This window comes from Silene latifolia, chromosome 5 (assembly GCF_048544455.1).
Source record: "Silene latifolia isolate original U9 population chromosome 5, ASM4854445v1, whole genome shotgun sequence".
In the NCBI taxonomy this organism is placed as follows: Eukaryota; Viridiplantae; Streptophyta; class Magnoliopsida; order Caryophyllales; family Caryophyllaceae; genus Silene; species Silene latifolia.
In genome coordinates, this window is record NC_133530.1 from 6,644,932 (window position 1) to 6,672,237 (window position 27,306).

Consider the following 27,306-nt stretch of genomic DNA (forward strand, 5'->3'; position numbering starts at 1 on the left):
GAGGAAGAGGAACACTTCCTCTATTTTTAGAGGATATGCAACATTGGCCCTTGTGCCCACTTATCATTCATTATCTAGCATGTGGCATGTAATTCATTTCTTTTTTAATTTTTGCTTATAAAAAAATTGGGAGAGGAGGATAAGTTGATCCTCTTTGATGTGGAGATTTTTTAAGATGAGTAAAAAGAAGAGGATGGAAATAGTGGAGTATGGGTGAAAGTGAAGTGTCCAAATTAGAGAAGGAAAGAGAAAATATAAGAGGATAAAATCATCCTCTTGGATGTGGATGCTCTTAAGCTTGGTTATCACTAGAGAATTAGTCAAGAATATATACATCTAAGAGAGATCTATTCTAACCTAATTATAAGGGATCTCATTCTTAATTAGTTACACTAAATTAGGTAAATGAATAATAAATATTTTACAGAATATATTTCATATATTCTAACACACTTACACACCCTTGCAGTTGAAACAGGAGGGGGGCGAATGTTGAGGCTGACAGCTGACACGAAAATCATCGAATAGGACCGAGGGCAGCCCTTTAGTAAAAATGTCAGCCATTTGTGAACGAGAAGGAACATGGTGAACTCGAACATCGTCGCGTGAAACTTTTTCTCGAACAAAGTGTATCGAGCTCAATGTGTTTGATACGTTGATGTTGCACGGCATTTACAGACGGTTTATCGGGTCGGACAAAGCGACCTCTAAAAGTTTGAGGAATACGGATGACATTTGAGGCTGAAATTGATAACTTCTGAATCGACTGCGGACACGTCTTAGAAAAACCACGAGAGGAGGAAACACGACCCGGAACGGCCTCTCAAACTGCTCAAATTAAAGTGTATAATACACGTTTTTCGGGATTCTAAGGCCCAGAACAAAAATGTTCGTAAATCACACGGATGATTTCTCGGTGTCGAACAAAACTGCCTCACAAAATTTGACGAGCAACAAAGGACTTTTAAGGCTACCGGTGTGCGAGTAACCAATCTCGGGCGAAAATCAGATACTCATTAAAAATGGAATAAAGAAAATCCTGAAACGACCCCGTAAATGTGGTAGAAAAACCGGGAAAAAAAGAAACACGACCCAAAACGACCTCTCGAACTGCTCAAATTGAAATATATAACATACGTTTTTCGGAATTCTAAGATCCCGGATTTTCAAATACCGTATTCTACTCGAAATTCAAGATCAAGACAACTTTATCAAGTACTTTTTGGGCTCCAAAATAAACCTATTTTGGCCATCTACCATTGCAAATTTCCAATTGGCCACATCCAAGTTATTTTCATTCAATAAGTCTTGCTTGTGAGGACATTCCGTCACAAGCTGAAGACGGATATTGTCCATCTCACAATAAGACAAGTGGGAAGGCAAGTGGGAGGAAAATGGAGCACTCTATGGATAGTACCACTTGCATATTGTGAGAGGGGTACTATCCGTTTTCAGCTTGTAATGGATAACGTCCGTCTTTAATGAGAATTTGTGATTTTCATTTTAGTCTCTTAAACGTGTTATACTTGAAGAAAGCGACCGTTACATACCAATCGACCGCACATAAACAACAACGGTTCACGTGCAAGACATGATCAAATCCCGTAAACAATCCCATTATTAAAACAAAAAACAATTTCAGATCAAATTCCCTAAAAAAAATCCATCAATTCAACCTTTGAAAATTTCTCATAAACAAAAAAAAAAATGGAGTTAGAGATCAAAGTAATGTGGTGCAAAGGGTTAACATCATTCAATTTCTTCCAAAAACTGACAATCTACACATTAGTATCAATAAAATGTGAAGATGAAAGAATAAAATTAACCCAAGAACAAAAACAAGAACAAAAAACAGCTACTGATGAAGAAAATGATGGTAATCCTGAATGGAATCATACCCTTATGTTCAATCTTGAACCGCTTGAGTCGATTTCTCCAAGTTACGAGAATATGTCGTTAGTGTTCGAGTTTCGACATCAGGGACAGTTGTTTGGGGATAAGATTGTTGGTGAAGTTTGTGTTCCGGTAAAAAGTTTGATTGAAAGTAATGGTGTTAATGTTGTTAGGTTTGTTAGTTATGAGGTACGTAGTCCTGATGGTAAACATAATGGTGTTCTTGATTTTTCTTATAAAGTTTTAAGAAAACAACAATTTTTAGAGAATAATAATAGTTTTGTGCATTCTGAGATTTGTATCAGTGGGTATAATCATAATCATAATCATATACATCGGAATCAAGGAGAAATTATTGGACATGAGCATCAGCATTATGAATTTGTTGAGCATTCTTCAAGAATTGAATACCCGAGAATTGATTTGGAGGAATGGAGTGCTTGTAGTTCTGCATTGGTAACTGGTCCTGTTTATCCGCCGCCTCGGGGGAATCAATGGGGTCCACCACCGCCTGCTATATATCCGCCGCCACCATCTGCTGTATATCCGCCACCTCGGTATGGGGATGCGCATTGGGGGTATTATAGGCCTCCTAATAATAATAATAATCAATCAAATGGGTATCCTCGTTGGTGAATTTGAGTGTCGGGTGGATTATGGCTCCGTTTGGCAAGACATTTCGGTCAGGTGCTACCTGAAAGCTAACTTTTCGGGTTTCAGTTAGCTTTTCAGTTTTCAGCTATCTTTTCAGTTATTTTACCAAATAGAGCCTAAAAGAATGCTTAAATTGCAGGAATGACAGCTGAATGTTTAAGAAATCGATGATATTTGAAAGATTGGTAAGATTGGCTACATTGTCAGGATTGCAGCTGGTTTTTCAGTTGGTCTGGTTGAAAAGGACATTACATTAGAATTAGCCTAATGTTTCGGATGAAATTCGGCTTGAAGAGGGTGTAAGGTTGTAAGCTATGAACTGTGCTAAATTGCAGGTGTTCAGGTTATCTGATGTATTAAGAAAGCGGAAACATGAGGAGATGATTGATTAATACTTGTAATAGAAATAGATGATCATTTGTTATCAGTTTTTAGTAAAATCCATCTGTGTATACCGTGTTTCAATGAATGAGCGGTTGGTTTCCTTGTACTTAAATTGTTAATCTCTTAAATGGAGTGTATAGACTATAGAGCGAGTATATATATATTTGTTTATATATATATATATATATATATATATATATATATATATATATATATATATATATATATATTTGTTCTTCAAGATCATCTAAGCTGTAATCTAAGGAACAGAGTTTTAATAATACAGTACTTGTTAAGCACATTCGACTGCAAAGACTATTGGCTATGTCGTACGTTGTGTACAGCTCAAGTTACTACTGTAATGAGTATTGTACTGGAATGCTGAACAGAGTTGAGAAATGCTATATTAGACCAAATGCAGGTACTCCGGTTTTGGCGCATCAGATTAAATTTCGACAGCTGCAGCTCAGTATATCACCTGTCCTATAACAAGGGAATGACAGGGACTCTTCTGCCTGCAATCGGGAAATTAACTAAGCTAACTAGCCTGTAAGAACTATTATCTTCTGATTGTAATGTCATTCATCAATTTGGGATCTCAAACGTATTCGCTTAAATTTAATCTGTGTCCCTTGTACTTTAGGATCTTGATCGGCTGCAGTTTTAGTGGAGAACTTCCTGATGCTGTTGGATCTCTCACAAACCTGATCTTCTTGTAAGAAACTTTTATTCTGCGAATTTTATACGTATATATAAAGTTTATGTGGGAAAACTATTTGCTCCACGAATAATCTCGGCTTGTGTTTTATTTACCTGAGTCCTATGCTCTTGTTCAATTGATATGAAAAGTCTTTACTGCAGATCATTGAATTCCAATAAATTCAGTGGGAGCATACCAAATACGATAGGGAATCTTTCAAAGCTTTATTGGTTTGATATCGCTGACAACAAGATTAGCGGAACAATCCCTGTCTCCAATGGGACAACGCCTGGTTTGGACATGCTAGTTAACAACTTAACACCAAGCATTTGTATGTCTAATACTCTTGTTTGTTTTGCTTGGTTGATGCTTAGCCACTTCGGAAAGAATCAACTCTCTGGTACAATTCCGCCTCAGCTATTCAACGAAAATATGACATTGATTCATTTGTAAGTACCATGAAAATATTGCAAAGATATATATATTTCCTAGTAACATTCTTCTAGTTTGTTTCATGCATGTCATCATATCGACCTGTGGAACAAACTCACTAGATGCTTGATAATTTGCACCAGCTGTTTATCGAAGTGACTTGTTCCTGTTATGTAACCTTCGACAAATATGTTTCAATGACAGGCTTTTGGATAATAATCAATTTACTGGCACAAAAACTTATTTGAGATGGCCTCACACATAGACAGACTAACCCATCAATCATGTAATCAAATACGGAAGGAATACATGAGTATTTGAGTTGGTCTCGTATGTGAGACCCTCTAGTACAAGCACTGTACAGTCCACCGTGTAGTTAGTTTAACCATATCATTTTAGTTTCATGACATTGTTCCGTTATTTATCTTTTGAACTTCTAGAACTTGCATCATCTGCCAACTGGATGTCACCGGGAAGCACCACTAGCAGTTTACAGGTAACAGGATCGAGGTTGTTCTCTTTTGAAGTTCTGAAAAAGATCACCAACAATTGATCCAGCAAATCGCTACAAATACATCATAATGTTTGATGTACATTTGTTGTGTGACGAAACAATTGTTCCATTATTCATCAAAACAGACTGTCCATCTTTTCATTCAAAGGCCAATTGGCCATAGATCATAATGTTGCTCAGATCTGGGAGAGAGATAAACTGTCTAAAACCTTGGTAAAATTATTTTGCCCCTGTAGTTTCGAGTTCTAGTGTCATGTAAGATCATTCTTAGCATTGATCCAGCAAATCGCTACAAATATGCCTAGAAACTTCCTTTCTGAGTCGGAGTTGCTGAATATTTGATCGAGATCTATAAGTACTCCAAAGTTGTCACTTGTCGATGGAAGAACATGATTCATAAAATCTATACTACTTCAGTTTATAGTGTATTCAACAGACTCGAGCTGAAAAGTCGTGATTTTACATTAATAACTAATTGTAAAACCGCCTTTCAATTACCAAAATAAGTACACAGAACCTTAGTAACTACGGAGTACTCTGTACTCTTATAAGAGTCATCGCATGAAACAATAGGCAGTTAGACAATAACACAATTATGAGACCGCCTTATACAGCTACCATTGTTGATTAATTATAAACCTAAAAATGTGAATTAACTGAAAACAACAGCAGCAAACACAATTTTAAATTTAATAATCATCAATGCGCGATAACAAACATCTTTAAAATTGAACATTTCAATTCATATCTCAACAAATTAATCAAGAAAGCAAAATAACAACCAACATTTGAGTAAATTAACATTTAAATTGATATTCCGAAGTAACCAAATGCCACATTACAACGAAAATCAAGCGAGAAATCGAAAACAATTTACACAAGAGAAGTAAAAACCCTGAAACCCTAAAATCAACCTCCGAAACCATAGAGAGTCCTTCCCTGCCTCTTGAGAGCATAAACAACATCCATAGCAGTAACCGTCTTCCGCCTCGCATGCTCAGTGTAAGTAACAGCATCACGAATCACATTCTCGAGAAAGATCTTGAGCACGCCACGGGTTTCTTCATAGATAAGTCCGCTAATCCTCTTAACACCACCACGCCTAGCAAGACGACGGATAGCCGGTTTCGTGATACCCTGGATGTTATCACGGAGGACTTTCCGATGTCGCTTCGCTCCGCCCTTTCCTAGACCCTTTCCTCCCTTGCCGCGCCCTGACATTTTTTGGGGAAATTTGAATTTGAGTTGAGTGTGAAAATGTGTGATTTTGAGGGGTTGGGTTTTGTGGTATTTATATTGGCGGGGGAAGTGTGTGGGTTTTGATTTGAGCCGTAGGATTGGGGTTTTGATCTGACGGTGAGAGATTGCGATCCGTGTGTGAGGTTTTGGAGGACTGGGAATCGTTGATTTGTGTAGATGTGCGGATGAGATTAGATTTTGTTTTGTTTTGAGATCGGGTTTTTGGATGGATCTCTTTGCGTTGTTTGAATGGTAAGTCCCTCCATTCAACTTCATTTTACTTGTTTGCTTTATCACGTTTGTCAATGCGAGTTTTATGCGGTAAATATCTTTAGCTACGTATTTGCAAAAATTATAAAAGTTGAATATACTCTTAAAGACGAATCAAATAAGATCACACATGAATATATTTTAACTTATGTTTCGAGAGAAAATTGAGGTTGAATGTCCGTTTGTGAATAGTGTGTAAAAGAGAAACATGCAAAGTGGAGTTGAATGGAGGGAGTATTTGCAGTGGCGGAGCCAGGATTTCAACTTAGGGGGGGCGAACGACTAATTTCATAAGGTACACTCAAAAAAATTTCGAAAAATTTAACTAAAAACTTCGAAAATTGCATCCGCCAGGGGGGCGACCGCCTCTGCTAGCCCCCCTAGCTCCACCACTGAGTATTTGCCAGAGTTACTCCTTCCATTCAACTCCACCTTATAAGTTTACTTTTTGCACGGATATTAAAGAGCGGATTAAAAAAACTATTAAAAATACATAGGGAAAGAGAATGAAGGGGTTAAAAATATTAAAAAATATACTCCCTCCAATTCGTCATATTCTTCCCTATTTCCTAAAACGGTTATTCAGGTTTTCTTTCTCTTTCTATTTTTGGTAACTTTTTACTCTTATTTTATTCATACCTCTCTCCTATTACCCCACCCACCCAACTCTTTTAATCCTATTTTATTTCTTACTTTAATATTTGTGGCCCACAATTCATTATTTAACTCTTAATTATTCATCCATCTCTCCTATTACCAAACCCCACCCAACTTTTTATCAATATAATACTCCATTTCTTAATTTTTGTGCCCAAAGTAAAGAGGAAGAAAATAGAGGATTGGAGGGAGTATATATATAAATGTGGGGTTTTATGGTTGATTATTGTGGGATATGAATGACATTTTTTGTAAATATAAATTTTTAATAAGGATAGAATCATAGAATGATCATTTTCTTAGCCAAATAAGAAAACATGTAAAGTGGAGTTGAATAGACGAAAAAGGAATACTTGCAAAGTGGAGTTGAATGGAAATAAACTAATGACTGATGAGTGATGACTCGATTTCTTTAAGCAATTTTTGTAACGATTTTCTTAACGCGTGTTCTAATAGCACGTATTAAAGGGTCTAAACAAAGAAAAAATCAAATGAATATAACCTGAGAAATGTAAGTATCGACTTATTTTTTTCCATATTTCATGGAGTATTCCTTTGATTAATTCTTTATTTAGACTGTTCATTTGTAGGACGCATGTTTGATGAAAACCTGTTTTTTAATTAAAAATTGGACCTTTTTTGTTAAAATAAAAAACTTTTAATAACTTCTCAAATTAATTACTGAAAAAGTGAGAGGAGACTTTATTTATCTATCACTATCAGTAAGTGGAAACTCGTGGGTCGCGCGGTCTAACATGGCCCTCGATTTTCTCGACTTGTTTTTTTTTTAATAAGCAAATTGTCTAGAAAAACATTATTAATATATGAATGATATTTAGGTTATACTTATATAGTAATATGAAAGAAATTAACTATAAATATTCCTAGTTAATTGCAAACTCCCGCATGAATACGGTTATCATATGCCAATCGAGCAATTTTTTAAGGGCATTAGCAATAGAGGTTTGTCAATAGGTTTGTAGGATGATGTGTCAATTATTTAGAGGTTTGTCTACAAACTCTCTATTGTTGGACATGGGTGTTGAGGTTCATGGATGAGAGGGGTTACCATATAATATCCAGGTTTGCGGAGAGATAATGTGAGAGAAAAAATAGTATGGTGGGTCATGTGATGAACCTTGAAGATGTTTATTTATTGTTGGGATGAGGTTTGTAGGTAGATAAGTTTGTATACTAGTTTATGTGGCATGAGAACAAATCTATTGGAGATTCATCTATTGCTAATGATCTAAGCAAATCACATAAATCGTCAAATTCATGAGAAACTCCTCTATGCCCCAACCAAACGACACCTGAGTTATATTTTCTTATATATTTTGCAAATGTTTCATTTACTTTTTTTTTTTTGATTTAACGAGAGTAATTTATCATCCACTCTTTTTTTTTTAAATAAAGCATATAAATATTTTCTAGTGTCCTAATTAACCCTTATACTTCATTTCTCTCGTTCATGTCTACTCTAGTCTCCACATACTACCATAGTATTATCAGTAAGTGGATTATATATCTGATGTAGTACATCAGATGGTATAGTTTTTGAGCATTAAGATAAAGTCTTTGAGTTTTAATCTAAAATTTTTGAGTTTTATTATAAAGTTTTTAAGTTTATTTACTTAAACTTTAATCTCAAAAAGTTACATTATAACTCAAAAAAATTACATATAAGCTCAAAAAAATTTAATTTTTGACATCATAAAACTAAAATGTAATTTATAAACTCTATAGTACTCGAAAGAAATACACAAAAACTCAAAAAGTCATTAAGTATGATGTAGTACATGTGATGTACAATCCTTTTTCTCTAGTACCATCAATGCGTCACTAAAACAAGAAGAGAGAGTAACGGTTGGAAATAGGGGATTCTTGAGCCATTTCCATTTTGTCTAATTATCCCACATTGGTGAGCAAAAGAGAGTTTTATGTGTTTATATAAATCCTCGTACCTTACACTATCATTAATGGGTCAAGGAAGCCTTATGTAGAGGCTTTGTTGGGAATCGCATGCGGCGGACTGTGCCTACCTTTTTGGGACTGGACCGAGGAGTTGTTTTTGTTTATGATTTGTTTCCAGTCCCTTGACTACTGCTTTGTAGGGGTCGGCGTTGGCTCTCCTAAGATGTCACAAACTAAATTTATTGATTCTTTTTACTTTTCACGATCTTTCAAACAATGTTAAAATCTTATTTGTCGTTAATTATTTTTCAATATATGAAATTATTGTGATTTTAAAGAATGTAGAGTTTTTTCTAGGGCTTGTTTGGATTGAGTGTAAAAAGAGGGGCGCCACCGGGTGACGCTGAGATTGTCGTCAACCGGTAAATACATCGTAGCTGATGGTACATGAGTACATGACACATAATAATTTATGATCAAACGTATTAAATAAACATTATTGCTGAATCAATCTACAGTAATATTTATCCTGAATATATTAAATTAACATATTAATTGAACAATCAAGTCTCAAATTTTTCCGCTTTACCTTAAATTGAAAATTATATTCGAAATTAAAAGGTGGAATAGGGATTTTCCTATTTCCGATTAGCACTCGTACAATAAATAACCAAGCAAATCCTAAATCTAATTGTCTATGACTACAATTACATGTAATAACCATTAACCACCGAGTGACAACATATGTAGTTACACGGGATCTGTACTAGTTACGTATATTAAGGAAAGGTGAACCCGGATCCACCAGTAGTTGCTGTTGAAGGTTGTATAGGATTAATAGCAATATAAAGCAAAGAAATAGTGATTGCAATTAGGCCAGACCAAACAAACACTATGGTAGGTGTCTTCCTTCTTCTTCCCATTAATCCTTTAGCAAAAGGGTACAAATGGCACAATACCCAAAAACTAAAGAAGGCACCCCCTATGAACTTGCTCCATGCCGGGACTGTGCTGTATACCGTCTTAGCGAATGCATAGGCAACCGCTATGATGTTCACCATTGCGATTACTATTGGCGGGAGCATTAGAGATGACCACTTTACTAGGTATAACTCTGCGAATATATCATCCTCGTCTTCTGCTGATGATTTTGACGTCAATGTGAACGAGATTTCGATACCTACACATAAAATCACGAACCCAAAATAACTCAAAAACAACCCGAAATGACCAATTTGAAATTACAATTGTCATAACAAAAAATGCACAAATACGATTATACATCCAGTTGTACCATAAGCATTGTACAACCAAGGTATAAGAATCCGAGCTTATATGTATTCTTTCTGAGCTAATTCAAAGTTCATGTTTTTAATGTGTAAATGGATAAGCTCAATACTTTCTAATAAAGCTCATATTCTTTAACATAAAACTCGAATACTTTATCACAAAGCTCAGATTCTACACTGTACAATGAATTGCAAAAAATGCACAATTCTAAGACTCGAGAAATAAAACTTGTTACCATTGAACTGAATATGATCGCGCATAACTTGTCATTATCGACCTAAAAATGACCCAATCCGAATTACCTGTTTACCAAATTTAGATTAACCATCTCGATAAAAAGTAAAAGTGAAAAATACCTGCAATGACTTTAAGAAGACCTTGAACAACGGCAGCAAGGTGAGAGCTAGTACCGGAAATGAGCCAAAACTGTTCATTTCTCCACCATTCCTCTAACTCGATACCAGACCATTTGACTTCCAAGATGGCCAACAATATCAAGCAGATTGTCATTATCAAAAGATAGACTAAGAAAGTGATGGTTACGTTTTGGACGATGAACTGTCCGGAGAATAGAGACAAAGCCGGAAGAAAACAGTACATGATGAGAAAAATCGAGGTGAAAGGGTAAATGCCGACATTGATGTAGGCCAATCTTTGTAGGAGCATAAGGCGACGTGAGGCTAAAAAGGCGTTGTTTCGTGAGAAGAAGATCTCGACTGACCCTGTCGCCCATCGTAGCACTTGGTGAAGTCGGTCTGTAAGGTTGATTGGAGCGGACCCCCTAAAGGCGTCTCGCTTTGTGATGCAGTAGACGGACCGCCATCCTCTGTTGTGCATTCTGTATCCTGTCACCACATCTTCTGTCACTGAGCCGTAAATCCATCCAACTCTGTCTCCCCATTCTGTCTTGTCCTCGTACCTGTCGACATATGAGACCATTCAGTAATACCGAAACATAAATAATACTCCCTCCGTCCTGGTCAATTGTTGTCCTTTATTTTTTGGCACAAGACCAAGGAAAGAGGAGGGGGCCAGCAGGGGCAGTCGCCCCCTGGCAGATGAAAATTTCGAAGTTTTAGTTAAATTTTTCGAAATTTTTTCGAGTGCACCTTATAGAATTAGTCGTTCGCCCTCCCTAAAATTTTTCGCCCCCTAAGTTCAAATCCTGGCTCCGCCATTGGGGTCAATGACTAAATGACAAGTGGAACAAATTAAGTGTGAATGATCAAATTGCTCATCAAGTTCATTCTTAAAATAGAAAGGACAACAATTAACCGAGACACCCAAAAATGGAAAGGGACAACAAATAACCGGGACAGAGGGAGTACATCGGCCCCAGCAAGAGATAACCGATATAGCTGCAGGCTGCAGCAAACTTTTTGTTAGGGTTTGACGAAAATGAAGAGGCGTACCAGCAAGAGATAACCGAGACAGCTTCAGAGACGATGGTAGAATCAAGTGGCTCGCGAGGGACCCTAAGAATACCTGGAGGCCGTCCATACTTAACCGCAGCGTGATCAGCCAAAGGACGTCCTTGATACTCAGCTATTGGAATTGACTCTGCCAACATTGTTGAGTTTCCAAACCTTTTAGGCAGAAGATTCACATCCAACTCCGGATCAAAGTCTGTCGGTTTTAATGCTTGGGTCTCCGAATCCTTGATGATTGTTTTATCTGGATTTGGTGGGTCGAACCCATATAACGCAAACCGCCTGAACATTGTACCCGTGCCCACGTAAACCGGACCCTGTGTTGATCAATTACAGCCACTAGATCAATACCTCACATTGTATAATAGTTAAATTTAACAACGGGTCTGGGCCCCACCCAAACGGAGTAGTAAGAGTACACAATACAAATCCAAGAGGGTTCCACTCTAAAACCAGTTAATTTTTCTCCTCTTTTGTCAATGTGGGACAACCCTCACATGGAACTTTGGGTTTCTTCACAATAATCATACTTGTTAAAATATAGTGAGGTGAAAGTTCAAACCTGAAGGCCATCAAGAGCACGCATATTGCCATCGAAAAACACATTGTTACGATTGGCATATCGATCAGAAGGATCGATACCTTCAAACCGTTGAGGGAATTGAATGTAGCAAATATCTTCACCTCCTCGATCCAGCATAAAGCACATTCCTTCTCGAATGGCCTTACAATTGTAAAAGTAGTGATCACAGTCGAGGTTGAGCATGAACGGTCCATTCGACAGTATAGCAGACGTTCGTACCAACGCATTCATAGCTCCCGCCTTCTTGTTATGATCGTAGCCAGGCCGCTTCTCACGTGACATGTATACGAACATAGGGAGGCGTACGTCTGTGTCCTCAAAATCTAAAAGTTTGCTATCTGGTGATCCCATTACTGCGTCAGGAGGTGGCGGCTTCAACATAACCTGCAATGTTGTTATTCCGTTCACAACGTAACATTTCGTTCAGAAATCACAATATATGATATGTTTACAATTCCTTTATTTCAGGAAATAAAGGAAGTGTAAACATAAGGTTCCAGTGATATGTTTACACTTCCTTAGGGAAATAAAGGAAGTGTCCAAGGAAGGGTAAACATATCACTGGAACAGAAGGAATACTGTCTTATGTTTTACTAATTATCGTCAGTTGATGATGAATGTTTGAAAGATTTCTCAATATCCCGTCACATATTTTGAAAAATGTAGTGAATCGAACTCAAAAATGATAGGCATACCTGAAGAATACCGGCATGGTCACCCCTAGCATGGTCAGTAGAAGGGACAACCCAAGTACCGGGCCAATGAGTCCCATCCGCCATCCAAGTAGCCTTTTGGATCCGAATAGGTTCAGGTCGTTCCGCTCCCTTATCTCTCATTTGTTTGATCATCTTCATTTCCTCTCTCGCATTAAATGCATCGGACCGTCTCCTAATAGAATCAGGTAACCCATTTATCCGAACCTTAAATTCTTCATACTCCCTCTTAACTTTCCTCCTATCCTTAACAAAATCGGGTTTAAGTTTATTCTTGGTCGGGTCACCCTTCAAACAAAAATACGTCTCCGGGTTTCTCGGTTCAATATCATGCTTCTTACAAAATGGGACCCACAACTCCGCAAAACTAGCAGCCTCAGCCATTGCTTCAAAGGTCAAGAGGGCCCCTCCATCGTCCGACACGTAACAAGCAATCTTCTCAACAGGGTAATCAACAGACAAGATTGAAAGTATAGTGTTAGCCGTTACAAGGGGCGGTTCTTTCTCCGGGTCGGCCGTCGATACAAAAAGGTCAATCCCGGGTAAATCAGACCGGCCGGTTGGGTTCGAAGGGGAGGGGAGTTCGAACTTTTCTCGTAGCGCGTCAAGGTCTGTGGACCGGTTTATAGGACAAATTTTCGGAATAATGTCGAGAAGCCATGAGAATGCAAACCAAATTTCACATACTATAGAAATTAGCCATAGCCAAACAGCATCTTCATTTGGATGTTGTACTCTCCATACTAAGAACAAACACAAAAACACTAGCCGCACCACGATTAGTAGCCTGAAACAAAACGAGATTTAACCCGTATCATGTAATATCGTACACATTCAACATATAAATAAAATCAAATCATCCATCTATGTTGAGAATATCGGGCTCACTATATTCCGCAACTAAATTCCAACATTTTATATTATGTTACAGGTAGATAAACCTAAATTTTCGAAACATTGCAACAGTTTGGTAACAATTGGAAATTTTTCGATTATTTATATAAGTTTCATAGTCGTTACTATTAGTATAAAACTAGTTTAGATCCCGCGCAATGAATATGTGGTATTTATAGAGTTTTTATTTTTAGAAAAAAAAAAAAAATTGAACTACGGAGTATAAAACTAATAAAAAAATTGAGTAATGTGAAATGTATATATTTTTAAACAAAATTAATGAAATTGTTCATAAATATTTTTATTAGCATATCTTTTAGTTACGATTTAGCATATATAGAACGAATTTTTTTATCACAAAAATCTTAGAGACAAATTTTAAATAAGAAATTATATTAAAATAGAAAAGTAAATAAGATATTTTATCAAAATAGGAAATGTGCTTGAGGCGGGAAAACTTAAAGCTTCTTCTATTCTTTTATAGTATATAGATATGCGGTTTTATCTATCGACTAGAACAAAACACGGTGTGAGTCGTAGAGATGAATCCGAATATGACTTAAAACAAACTCGACGACCTTAATATGATGGTCAATCGATAGGTAAGGCTAGTAATGTCGTGACTCGAAACATAAACATACCTAAATTCAAAATGACCCGACACAAATGTAAAATGATTCGAACCTGTAAGGGCTAATAATGCCACTAGGAATAGGAACAATTCTGCTAAGAGGCTTAAAGGGCTTATCAGTAGCATCAAGCATGCCACTACCCATGCCACCACCCGCGCCTCCGTCAACAGAGTCTTCAGGAGGCCAATACGCCGTGCCGTGTCCATAAGTTCCTTGAGTCTCATTGAACAACCATTTGTTATGGTCAAAATCGCCGGTTTTCTTCTGACTTGTCATACGTCGGTCTCCATTCTCTTTGTTCGGTGCTGCCAATGGTAGCGCCCCACCCGAGAAATCGGGTGGCTCATCGTCGTAATCTCCTAACCTGTATGGTTCCTTACATCCGGGGCACAACCCGATTCCCTTTTGAGCATCTATGAAACAGTCATTGCATATCCTAAATCTGCATTGTTTAGACGAAGGAAAATGAGTTGGCGCCACCAGATGACACTTAATCTCAGCGCCACTCTCTCACATGCAATAAGTGGGGACCCTTCAATAAAGGATGTATGTGTGAGGGTGAAACCTCGATAAGGCCATCACATTTAATTACATTTATCAGCCAACATTTCAAAACAAAACGACATTCAAGTAATTTTTGTGTGAGACGGTTTTACGTACCTGCATTCACAAGGATACATAGGATTGCCTCTATTATCAACCATAGCCTTACCATCACAAACCGGCATTTGACAAAACCCGGCTCTACGTCTAGCATCCTTGTCCTGTTGGCTAGCCTCAGAATCCGTCATCTTATCCATCAAATGCGCACGTGTCACACTATTAAACCCACCGGTGAACAACGAATTTGACACGTATTGTTCCTCGGCCTTTGTCGCAACAGATGAATGCTCCATAGGTTGATTATCCGGCGTAGGAGGAATATGGACCGTATAATTCATATAATCCCCTGAATATTCCCCTGACATGTCTAGGTCTTCCCTAGACACACCTACGTACCTACCACTTGATGTTCGTCTCGCAAACTTAACTCCTTGACCGCCGCCACCAGTCGAGGCTTGAGTGGTTTGGGAGCTAGTACTCCCGGAGCTCCCCTGGCTCCGCATTGCCTTTTTTGGCGGATCTGATGACATTGATGACATGAAGGCTAATCAAACCATGCTACGCTTTAAGTAAATTAATTTACTTTGAACGTAAATATAAAAAAAAAATGTTTATTTTGTTTATGTTTTAGGTGAAATCTATGAAAATGGAAATGAAAGAATTGCAAAGAAGAAGAATTGGTTTATGTTCATCTATATTTAGATTTGCTTTCTCTATTTTCACGCACTATCAATGGTTATGTGACTTATATCGAAAGGCTATTAATTAGACATGTTAATGAAAAAATCGAAATAACGAAGTTCAATTTATATATACACAGCGAACAATTTAACTGAAATGAACGCGACAATTGAAAAACTTCGTCTCATGAAGACGTGATGGTATATTTGGTATCTTCTTCGTAAGTATCATAGCATATCAGTTAGTCTCGTGTAAGATCGTACAAGTGTACAACAACTTCTTTATAGTACATCATATACATTAAGAGTAAATTAACAATTACTTCCTTCTATAAACCACTTTTCTAAATAACTCCCTTATGAAATTTTTTTAATAATTTACTCCAATAAAATGTTCTCACGTCAAAAATTACACCTATTTTCACATTCCGGTGACATATTCCGTCAAAATTCAAATTTTCTGTTTTAAAGCCTAAATTTAGGACGAAATTGCTGCTGGAAGGAAAAAGAATGTGTTGGTTTTTGATCTTGGTGGCGGTACTTTTGATGTCTCCTTGGTTGCTATTGATAAGGTGGTGAAATAAACCCTCAATTTTTCTGGGTTGAACAATTTTATTTTTTGGTGATGATAATTGATGATGTCGAGTGGCAAAAAATTAGCGACTCTAAGTTGTCGACTTGTCATGCGTCGGGGCTTGACGTTTTCACCTGAGTTGCTGCGAATTGGTGGTGCAGATGATGGAGAGATGAGTTGTTGGTGGTGAATGGCTGACTCGGTTTCGATTCCGAGTTCGCAATTAAAGATGGGGATGGTGGTTGTCCAGAACACATGTCTTACAAATGGGGAAGAAGACGAATTTATAGGGGCAAAACAGTCATAAAAAAAAAAGATTTTCCACCTGAAAGTAGGGCTGAGCATCGGTCCAAGACCGGACCGGACCGGACCAAACCGGACCGGACCGAAGACCGAAAATAACTTTTTGTGGACCGAAGACCTGACCTAAAACTTTCGGTCTTGGATCGGACCAAACCCGAAATATTCGGTCCGGTCCGGTCTTAGACCGAAATGGACCTAGAACTAATTTTTTCACTATTTTGTGTATGATAATTACATTTAAGTTTCACTAAATTAAATGTCGATGAATAATTAGATGATTGTTTTTAAGAAAAAAATACTCAATATTAATTTATAATGTCTTGTGAAGATAAAATGGTAATTTAGTTTATAATATTCTAATGATAGTCTTTAGAAACATAAAATTCAGTCCATTTGGTCCAGACCTAAAATATCCGGGTTTGGTCCGGACCGGACGCGGAGACCGAAAACTCAAAAAATGAGGACCGAGGACCGGACCTAAAAAATTCGGTCCGGGTTTGGTCCAGACCAAATGGTCCGGTCCGGTCCATTTTTCCGGTCCGGACCTAAACTTGCTCACCCCTACCTGAAAGTGCAAATGAGTGTAATTTTGACTGAGAACAGTTTATGGGAGTAATTTATTGAAAATTTCATAAGGGAGTTATTTTAAAAAAGTGGTTTATAAAAAGAAATAATTGTTAATTTACACTATACATTACAATAATTGCCGCGGTAATTTTTATTATTTTCGCTTTATTAAATCTTAACGGGTACTAATGTACTATACACATTACTTGACATATTATACATGGCTGGCATAGGTTTAATCGTAATGAGTCGATCAACATTAGGCTTAACTTCACGTCTACTCGCGTTGTTATCTATTTGTTCGAATAATTCTCGACTCAAATTTCATTATCCCATAAATCTTCGACGGTCTTGTATGGACTCGTAGTTTTATTAACAAGATGATCTCCTCTCATTATTTTTCTTTCCACCATTTTTTCAATGTTGATCATATCATGGTCATCTAATTTGATCTCAAGAGCACCAAAATTTTCTTTCATTCTATTTTCATTGAAGCTCTTTACAATTACACTTGCTCCTTTTTGCATTCCCCATCTTAGAGCAACCTTCATATCAAAATTATTAAACAAGTTATAAACTAATCATAAATATTACTAATAATAACTGCGTAAAATGGCAGATATCAGCTAGCTTAACTGATGAAGTCATGAGGCCAGTAGCTTACTGATATCATAATATATTTATGAAATTATGTGACTTTATTGTATATTGTACTCCCTCTGTCTCGGTTAATTATTATTTGTTTACCTATTCTATTCTTAGGTATCTCGTTCATTTGTTTACCTTTCTATATTAGGAATATTTCTAATAAAGTAGGTAATTTGATATTCCATATCCATTATAGTTCACTTGACATTCAATAACTATGATAATAAACGTCCCCTCTTATTTCCTTCGTTTTCGTGACAAAAATTAAATTAAACAAATGATCGGGACGAAGGGAGTAATACCTGAGCAGAAGTTACTTGGTATTTCTGAGCAATAGATTGTATAATGGGATCTTGTATAACCGAAGTTGATCCCCAAATATTTCCAGGACCTCCAAGGGGCATATATGCACTAATGTGTATGTTATGCTCCATGCAAAATTTTCTTAGCTTGTTTTGCTTCCACATTGGGTGCATCTCAATCTATTCACATTCGATACAACACTTAGATTATAATAAAAGAGTTACGAAAAATACAGCAAAGGGCACGAAAAAATAGAATCTTATATATTAACATTGTGAGAGACAATGTCTCATGAGTCTTTGTGGTCTATATGCAGATGTCAGCTAGCATAGCTGATAAAGTCACTATGGGTGTTACTTATGACCTGATTTCAAATTCAGGTATCAACAAATTCACCCTTATAGCCTCTTTATTAATATTGCGAGAGACCGTGTCTGACAAGTATTTGTGGTCGATCGTACTAACCTGATTAACAGAAGGAGGGATGGAAGCAAAATCTAAGAGATTTTGAAGTTTTTTGGTGGAGAAATTGCTAACACCAATAGCTTTACAAAGGCCTAATTCAAGGCATTTCTCCATATTAACCCATGTTGATTTCATGTCCAATTCTTCAAAGTCTTCTTCATTTGGCACTGGATATTCAGCACATGACTTGAATCTTACTGGCCAGTGCACCATGTACAAGTCCAAGTACTCCATTCCCATTTTTCTGCCCAATTTACTCAACAATTATGCTAATGTTTTTTTTTTTTTTTGGTTGCATGAGAGGGGCAAAGCCCCGGTACAACAATTATGCTAATGTAAAGTGGGTAAACATCTACTAAATCTCATAATTTCTTGTTTAAGATGGACATATTCGGCTAAGCAATAAAACGAGTTAAATAGATTTTTTTTTTTGACAATTGGAAAGCGAGTAGATATTACATACGGATAGCTCCCTTAGCTAATCTATGACCTATCATATTACAGTTTCTAAGGACAAAACAGAAAGAAATACAATGGAAATTGTGGACCAAATTAAGGATATCTTCAATAATAGTCTTGGTTCCATGGTGGAGTTGACCATGGAACCCCCTTGTCTCTACTACCTATATGAGGTAGTAGACCTGGCAAACGAGTCAAGTGGGTCGGGTCAATTTTGGTTTGCAGACTTTGGGTTGAGTAGGGTCGGGTAATTTTCGAGTCAATATCAAGTCATTATTTATGAATAATAATTACTCCCTCTGTCCCGGTCATTTGTTGTCCTTTTCTATTTTGAGGTGTCTCAGTCATTTGTTATCCTTTTTATTTTAAGAATGAATTTGATGAGTAATTTGATCATTTACACTCAATTCATTCCACTTGTCATTTAGTAATTGACCCCCTCCCCTTTCTTTGATCTTTGTGCCAAAACTAAAGGACAACAAATAATAGGGACGGAGGAAGTAGTATGCAACAATAATCATTCAGATCGGTTTAATTCGGGTTTGGATTAAGCTCGAAACTTGATTTCGGGTATTGTCGAGTCGGGACATTCGGGAAGAGTCGATTTTACCAGATCTATAAAGTAGTATTTGACCAGTTTTACACTTAAAACTGATGATTAAACATATAATGATCCATTAAATAATAAGTTAGGTACTCTCTCTATTTTTCTATATATGACTTTCTCACATTTCGAGACACACACTTCTCTCTTCAATATCTCTCAAATTATGTGCTTAAATATAGTGATATGTATACTCAACATTTCGAGACACACACTTCTCTTTTCAATATCTCTCAAATTATATGCTTAAATATAGTGATATGTATACTCATATGAAAGAGTTTTTCATAAGAAATTTAATGGTATAATTTTTATAATTTTTTACCAAATATATTTTTGTAAATATTAAAATTAAAGGCTCGCCTTGGAAAAACAAAACGTCATATATTAAAAAATAGAGGGAGTTTTACTTTGAAATTAGTCAAACACATGGAATTTAGCATTTAGTGATCTACATAATCAAATAATCATTGCTTTCGTGTTGCACGTGTGATGATGCATAATTACTTTAGTTAGTGGGAACAATGGAGAATTGAGTCATTTCTAACTACTCCAATTTACCTTCTTTTTAAATAAATTGATTAGGATCCTAATTTGAGTATCACTCGGTAGCGTCATTTCATTTTTCATTGATTAACTCCAATCTGTTACAATCATAATTTTCAGGTCATAATATGAATGTATTATCGTCACAACTCACAAGATTAGCCTTAAAATTTCGTATCACGTATGAAAAATATTTTACGATAAACAAAACTAAATATTGTAGGTAGTCTTGTTATTGATTAAACAAAATCATATTATATTATTTTACTTTACGGTGAGCAATAAGGAAGCCTTACACGAGAATTTAACGAGAAAATTTAAAGTGCTTACCGGAGTGATTGTTGAAGAGCAGCAACAGGATCATGGTGATCACTTGACCAAAGTTTAGAAGTTACAAATAACTCATCTCTATTTACCATGCCATCATTAATTGCCTCCATTAAAGCTTGCCCTAGAATTGATTCAGATCCATATATTTTTGCTGTATCAAAATGTCTATATCCCATCTGCATTTTTTTTTTTGGTATAAATGAACTCTTGTCAAGAAATTTTGTCCAATCTTATTTTATTTTTTAACACAAATTACAGAATAAGACGGTTTTAAGTTTTAAATTAACACAATAATTATTGGACGTACAATACTCTTACGTAGGGTAGTTCATGGTGATGATTATTCATATGGATAATTCTCCTTGCGTAAATCTTATTAATGAAGATCAACTTGTCAGCAACAGTTTGAAGTTTATTGTCAAACTAGCTACGGGCATACATACAGAGAAGCTAACAAGACTGCTGATTTCTTAGCTAATTGAGGAGTGAATTCGAGTACTATTCCTACTCATCTAGATAGTCTGACTAACGAGCTACGCTCCATCCTTAGGGAAGACATTTTTGGGGTAGCTATTCTTCGTGTAATAGCTAGTAGTTAAATTTCGGGGCTTTGCCCCTCATTCGTACCCAAAAAAAAAAAAACTCGTGAAAAGTATTTTAATCAAAGAAGAAAAACAAATAATTGGGACGTATAAGGAGTTTGATATTAGGAACACCAGGTGGTATTGCTTAAGATCGTTTTATAAGTTAAGACATCTCACAAACCTCGGTTTACGTAAGAAAACAAGGAAAAAGGGATACCTTGAGAGCCATTTTAATGGCTAGATTGGTTTGATGAAAGTCGTAAGAAATGGAGAAAGTTCCTAGACCAAGGAGAGGCACAACACTTCCTGTGTTTAATCTTGCTTGATTGCTCTTCATCTTATCTCTCTATCTTTCTCTTTCTTTAATGATTTCTTCTTTGCTATATTTGTTCGTGTATATGTATGCATATATATGATGTGAGTGTACGTTCCATATAAGGATTATTAATATATAGGTTGTAAACTTGTAATAATTAATTAATAGAATCGGGGGTGATTGACGTGAATCACCTTGAAAATAAGATTGTTATAACTTACAAGTAATTAATGATAGGTCGGGGTCCTCGGTCCTCGAAAGAGATTACCCCGGTTATCAGCGAGTCAAATTGGTATGTAATCATGTATTATCAATAATTCAATATAAGCATTTCAGCTAAGGCTATGTTCTTTTCATCTTAATTAATTTCAGCTCTTATATATTCAGCCCAGTTTAGTTCAGTTCAGCTCAGCTTATTTCAAAAATTTTTATTATCTCAGCAAATTTTGATTCAATTAAGCTTATTTCGGTTCAGTTCGGCTAAATTCAGTTCAGCTTAGCTCCATTCAGCACTAAGTTGTCAATATTTTGAGACTACATAAAGTATATATGAGTTTATGTTAACATTAAAAAAACAAGTATTTTAGGTTCAAATGAGCACTCTATGTCGTGGATAAGAATCAAACCATAAACCTCACGTTTGGAGTAAAACCTTATTCATTTGGACTTAATTTCAGTTTAGTTCAGCTCGGTTCAATTCAGTTCAGTTCAGTTCAGCACCATCTAATTCAGCTTAAAAAAAAACCATGACGAGCTAACTCTTATTCCTGACATTAATTCAGATGAACATGTACAAAACAATTTTTTTAGCTTAATTGTCATAAAATAATGACAGTATTGATTGAGATATACCAAAAGATACTGCCATTAAAAAAAAAATTATGCAATCATTTACCCTTAATAATTCAAAGATATCAAAGTATTATTTACCCAAATCTTTGATCATCAGAATCAAAATATACCGAAGTCTAGAGGACAATTGGGCATAAAAAATAAAGTAATGTTATATGTGTATCGTCTTACAGATGGCAAATCAGAACCCTAAGGATTTGCTTTGTCTCTTGAGATCTAAAATCACCTTTGTTTGCGGTGATTTTTTTGGTTCCAGCAAGAGGGAACTTATTTCTGACATTATCTCTCGTTATTGTCCTATTTAGTGCAACATTCTTCAATCAACTCTTAAAAGGGAAATGGAAGTAATGTTATTAAAATTGGGATTTTATTTTGGATTGATATATCACAAATTCTATTTTGCAACATTTTTCAATCAATTATTCGTAAGATCCTACACATTTAAGATCGAGAGGCAAATGGGTTGTGCGGATTGCCAGATTTCTTCCGCCTGCTACAACGAGATGTCGGTTATTATGCTTTGGATCGTAAATAAATCATATATAGAATCGGTATATCAAATCGAGATTATGATAATTATGCACGAAGATGAAAGGTGTTATCCCGATGAAAAGATATGAACATTTCACTAAATAGGGGATTAATTTCAGTATAAGCAGATTATAAATGACAGATTTTATAGAAGGTTTGACTAGCTTATTACAATTAGCATAATTAATTTGAGTGTTTGTTAATTGACATATTACGATTAGTAGACTGTTAGTTTTCTTCGTAAAATGGAGCAAAATTTCCTATTTTACAATATGCTAATCAATATGCTCGGCTAAGTAACATATTGTAACACAACATATTGACTCAAAATATGTTGTTTCAATATGCTATTTACCAAACACTAACATTAGCATATTGATTGGTCAAACATGCTAAAACCCATGAATATGCTAAAAATCGGTCAATATGTCTTTTACCAAATACCCCCTTATGTTGAGATGAATAAAAATGTTTGATCTCATTCGAGTTTTTTTATTTTATCTTCTGATTCTTATATAGAGATCGAGGTTTACTTCTATTTGCAGTTCCGATTAATAGAATATATATTTATTAGATTTTTTAATTTTATTTTCCAGTTCTTATAGAGAGATCGAGGTTTCTATTTGTGCAATGTAGATTAAATTCGTTTTTTATTTTATTTTATTTTCTGGTTCTTATATAGAGATCGAGGTTTCTAGTTGCAATAGATCAATAAAATATATTTATTCATTTTTTTTTATTTTTTTTTTCTGGTTCTTATATAGAGATAATCAAGGTTTCTATTTGTGCAAGGGAAATAATAGAATATATTTATACCTTACATTTTTCTCCTCCCAACTTTAGAACATCAATGTGACAACTTTTGTAGAATCATCAAAATTGCCCTTATTTTTTTGATGAAATCGTTCATCCATTATTAATCATATAAACTAAACGCATTTCTTCAAATTTTTAGCGAGATGAAGGATTATGAGTTATGATAGATCTTTTTGTAAATTACTAATTTACTTACATAAGTCATTTTAAAAAAAAAAAGAAAAACAATTCATTAATAGAACCGCTTTACTGCACTTACAAATGATATGCATAATTGAAAACCAATCTAATGAAAACCAAAGAATATTTATAACTTGGACTTGAACTTTCTTTGCAAATACTACCTTCAATCCCTTTATACCGAATACATTAATAATAATAATAATAATAATAATAATAATAATAATAATAATAATAATAATAATAATAATAATAATAATAATAATAATAATAATAATAATAATAATAATAATAATAATAATAATAATAATAATAATAATATCGCTGCCCCTAAACTTATGAAGAAATTGGCAGATATATATTTCGCGAAAGTTGCCGCTACTTCGGACTCTGTTTTCTCTTTGACTCCGCGTTAGGTTGCATTGTGGAAGTCTCAACAGGGGGCTCACTCTTCTGATTGGTTGCGTGCGGTTCCTATTTGTGGGTTGGGACAGACTATGAATGGGAGGACCTATCGTAGTGTGCTTAGCTATCGACTGCATGTCCCATTGTTCACGGTGTCTAAGCCCTGACATGTACTGCTTGTTCTCGGGTTTTTGACGGGGATGTCTTTGGCGATCACGATGTGTCATGTGTTGGTACTGTGGGCGTTAAGCATCGGCATAACCTCGTTCGCGACACTTTATTGGACATCTGCTACAGGTCGGGGGATCTCTGCTGGTAGGGAGGTTGATTTTGGTTTGGTTGATGGGCATGGTAGCTCCCTTCGTCCGGCGGATCAACTTCTTTATACCTGAGACATGGGGCGCGATGTGTGTATCGATCTGACGGGGTCTTCCCCCTTGTCTCAGAGTGGGCTGTCTGATTTTGTGCTGGGTCGAGTTGTCGTTGATGCTGCTCAGCGAAAATGTGTCAAGTATCGGAATTTGTGCACGACGACTGGTTATGATTTCCTACCCTTCTCTTTCTCTTCGCTGGGAGAGCTGGATACGGACGTTGTGGCTTTGCTGAAGCGGATCCAGAAATTTTCTGTTTCTCAGGATGCAGGGGCTCCTGCGGCCGCTTACATTTTTTCTAGACTTAGCTTTGTTATTGCTAAGGGAGTGGGCGCCCAAATTGTATCTCGGCTGCCCACCAATTTCTTGTAAACTTTTGATTGATTAATAAAAGTTTGCGATTTTTATAATTAAAAAAATACAAAAATAATAATAATAATAATAATAATAATAATAATAATGTTTGCGGATCAAATAAAAAATAATAGAAGCTCAAATAATAAAATTTCAACAAAAAAATTGTAGAATGATTTGATCACAGATTTTAAAATTTTTAGGTTGATTTTCGATAAATTATACTCCGTATATCTAATCCAGTAAATAATCGTCTTTTAATTCGAAGCAATTTTTTTAATTGTTTAAGCTTAATCTTTGAAAATGGTTTTATCCACAAAAATGCGTTTCAATCATATAATTAACCACTCCCAATATTTAGCCATGTCATTGGCCCATCTTTTTAATTTTGTCTTGTTCCATAGTGAAATACACATCACTCATACACTAGGAAATATAAAAAATAATTAAAATCCATGATCATCATATATTTAGGAGGAAGATGAAAGCCTCTTCTTGAATCTAAAGAGCAAGTGACTCTTATGGTGGCATTTGTGGGTCGACTCATTAATCATTATTATGGTGGCCGTGATTTGTTCCTTAACTAGTTTTAAACCCGTGCAGAAAATGCACGGGTCGTAATTAATAACATGCGTTATCAATTTATCATTGTATATAAGAACACTTAAATGAGTATGATTAGCCTTGACTTTTTTTATTGCCATCGCAAAACAAACAGCGATGAGAATATATTCAAGCAAAATATAAGTTTTTTTTTTTTGCCAGCAGTAAAGATAAAAGCAAAATATAAGTATATGTTTTTAAATGAATTTTAAATTCATGATCAATTAAATTGGTTAAAAGTATCTAGTGAATATAACATGATTTTAATACATTTAAACTGATATAAAGAACAAAGAAAAATCTTATATGGAGAGCCGACGGAAGTGAAAATAACTATATATTATCTCGACATGTTAAAATAAATGTACATCTATAAATTATACTCCTATAATATTTAGATCAACAATCCTAATGTGCCTAAATTGTAATTGGACCGACATTTTCAGTTCTTTAAATGCAAATATGACTAAAATATGAGTTCAAAACTATTATTCCCTCCGGCCGAATAATTTGTTATCTGTTTATTTTAAGTATATTATTCATTCGTTATCTATTTTCATATCGGGTAAATAACTTTTTACAAAAGGACAAATATTCCCCTTACACAAATTATAGAATAGTATGACATCATACTGTAAAACGGTCTATTTTTATTAGAAAACTTTTTATTTAATGCTAATAAATAATTTGTATTTTTAGACAATAAAATCGTCTTGTCGGCAAAACCGCTTCACAAAAACTACCATATCCCATATTATTCACTACTATCGTACGCTCTATTATTCACTACTATCGTACGCTCTATTATTCACTACTACGTACTCCGTAAGTCCGTATTATAAATTCTGATTTTGACATATAAACGGATAAACCTACCAAAACTTAAAAGCTAAACAAATGATACATAACCAAAAATATGTTTTAAGTAATTAACCATACCCAGCCAGTCAGCCACCTCCTCACTCATTTTACCCCCTCGTCCCATTTCATGTGGCTCTCTACCCCTATCTTAAAGCAGGGACGTCTCGAATAATTCGGAGGCCCCGTGCAAAATGAAAACGGAGGCCCTCAAAATTTGAGAAAATAAATAAAAATGGTTATGGCAAGGCTCGGACTCGGGTGGTTTGGGCAATTGAAACATGTTTTCACCAATGTGCTATCACACTTTTGTTAATATACATGGAGATTATTATGTATATATGACTAAAGTTTTCATACTTTATACGAACACAAGGCCCAAAAATTTGGAGGCCCAGTTCGCGCGCTCAGCCCGCACTTGGTCATAGCCGCCCCTGTCTTAAAGTTCCGTCGCACTCCTCATCAGTCACCTCTTATATTTTTAAGCTCATTTAAACCAATCTTTGTCATCATCATCTTTCTCCTTTTGTGTAGCTACCCATTCTCAAGTATCACCTTCACACTTTTCACCTCTTATTCCGATCTCTATCGGGTCTCCACCCTAACAGAAAAAATAAAGATAAATTTTCCTCTAATTTTTCGCCTATCGACAATTTACATCAATATATATATTCTTTAATCTTTAATGCCTTTTAGATTCGAATTTAATAAATTTAATGTCAATATTGGAGTTAATTGAAGAGTATAAGTAGAAGAAATTCATGTAAGTATGATCCAAAAATTATACTCTGGGTTCTTTTATTCGCTTGGTCCATTTCAATGTACATGTTTTTTTTTTTTCGATTTTTAAAATTTTGTAAATATGTTTTTTCCAAGATTTTTTCAGATCTAATATGCTTCTTATTTGACTATTTCTTATTTATTATATTTTAGTATATTCATTAAAGTGTTTTTTTATGTTTCTTTTAGAGAATTATTAGTAAATATTTTTTTTTTGCTTTTTTTCTCCAAATATCTCCACTTCTACATTCATTGTTACTCGTATTTTTTTCATTTTAAAAGATTTATCAATATTTTTTTTCGAAAACCTTCAAATCTACAATTTTTAAAAGATTCAGTAGTATAATTATAATTATAATTATTATGGTGATTTAA

The 27,306-nt window shown here is 35.3% G+C and overlaps 4 protein-coding genes across 4 annotated transcripts; 1 reads left to right on the top strand and 3 right to left on the bottom strand.

Annotated features, from left to right (window-relative positions):
* Positions 1–3,156: 3,156 nt before the first annotated feature.
* Positions 3,157–4,328, top strand: LOC141654736 (leucine-rich repeat receptor protein kinase HPCA1-like). Its single transcript, XM_074461853.1, has 4 exons — positions 3,157–3,480; positions 3,575–3,646; positions 3,793–4,080; positions 4,268–4,328. Exons 1-4 carry the CDS (start codon positions 3,347–3,349, stop codon positions 4,326–4,328), a joined length of 555 nt encoding a protein of 184 aa, XP_074317954.1. The 5' UTR covers positions 3,157–3,346.
* Positions 4,329–5,364: 1,036 nt separating this feature from the next.
* Positions 5,365–5,822, bottom strand: LOC141655841 (histone H4). Its single transcript, XM_074462867.1, has one exon. The coding sequence runs from the start codon at positions 5,796–5,798 to the stop codon at positions 5,487–5,489; it is 312 nt and encodes a 103-aa protein (XP_074318968.1). The 5' UTR covers positions 5,799–5,822; the 3' UTR covers positions 5,365–5,486.
* A 3,401-nt stretch (positions 5,823–9,223) lies between these two features.
* On the bottom strand, positions 9,224–15,399 carry LOC141656545 (cellulose synthase-like protein D4). Its single transcript, XM_074463484.1, has 7 exons — positions 14,860–15,399; positions 14,252–14,641; positions 12,656–13,460; positions 11,940–12,344; positions 11,360–11,694; positions 10,304–10,866; positions 9,224–9,837 (listed from the first exon to the last, which is right to left on the bottom strand). The coding sequence occupies exons 1-7, from the start codon at positions 15,339–15,341 to the stop codon at positions 9,437–9,439; spliced, it is 3,381 nt and encodes a 1,126-aa protein (XP_074319585.1). The 5' UTR covers positions 15,342–15,399; the 3' UTR covers positions 9,224–9,436.
* Positions 15,400–17,040: 1,641 nt separating this feature from the next.
* LOC141655842 (non-functional NADPH-dependent codeinone reductase 2) lies at positions 17,041–21,361 on the bottom strand. The gene is made up of 5 exons (XM_074462868.1): positions 21,083–21,361; positions 20,282–20,457; positions 18,343–18,586; positions 17,877–18,056; positions 17,041–17,471 (listed from the first exon to the last, which is right to left on the bottom strand). Exons 1-5 carry the CDS (start codon positions 21,200–21,202, stop codon positions 17,244–17,246), a joined length of 948 nt encoding a protein of 315 aa, XP_074318969.1. The 5' UTR covers positions 21,203–21,361; the 3' UTR covers positions 17,041–17,243.
* Between the last annotated feature and the right edge of the window lie 5,945 nt (positions 21,362–27,306).

Coding starts and splice junctions, on each gene's coding strand:
- LOC141656545 (XM_074463484.1), bottom strand. CDS start 15,341: ATGTCATCAATGTCATCAGATCCGCCAAAAAAGGCAATGCGGAGCCAG. Junction 13,461..14,251: donor GGCATTATTAGCCCTTACAG/GTTCGAATCATT, acceptor GTTTTGTTTCAG/GCTACTAATCGTGGTGCGGC. Junction 9,838..10,303: donor TCTTCTTAAAGTCATTGCAG/GTATTTTTCACT, acceptor TTTTATGTGTAG/GTATCGAAATCTCGTTCACA.
- LOC141655841 (XM_074462867.1), bottom strand. CDS start 5,798: ATGTCAGGGCGCGGCAAGGGAGGAAAGGGTCTAGGAAAGGGCGGAGCG.
- LOC141654736 (XM_074461853.1), top strand. CDS start 3,347: ATGCAGGTACTCCGGTTTTGGCGCATCAGATTAAATTTCGACAGCTGC. Junction 3,481..3,574: donor TTAACTAAGCTAACTAGCCT/GTAAGAACTATT, acceptor CTTGTACTTTAG/GATCTTGATCGGCTGCAGTT. Junction 4,081..4,267: donor AATATGACATTGATTCATTT/GTAAGTACCATG, acceptor TTTCAATGACAG/GCTTTTGGATAATAATCAAT.
- LOC141655842 (XM_074462868.1), bottom strand. CDS start 21,202: ATGAAGAGCAATCAAGCAAGATTAAACACAGGAAGTGTTGTGCCTCTC. Junction 18,587..20,281: donor GCTCTTCAACAATCACTCCG/GTAAGCACTTTA, acceptor TAAATTGGGCAG/AAAAATGGGAATGGAGTACT. Junction 18,057..18,342: donor TCCCTCCTTCTGTTAATCAG/GTTAGTACGATC, acceptor GAATGTGAATAG/ATTGAGATGCACCCAATGTG.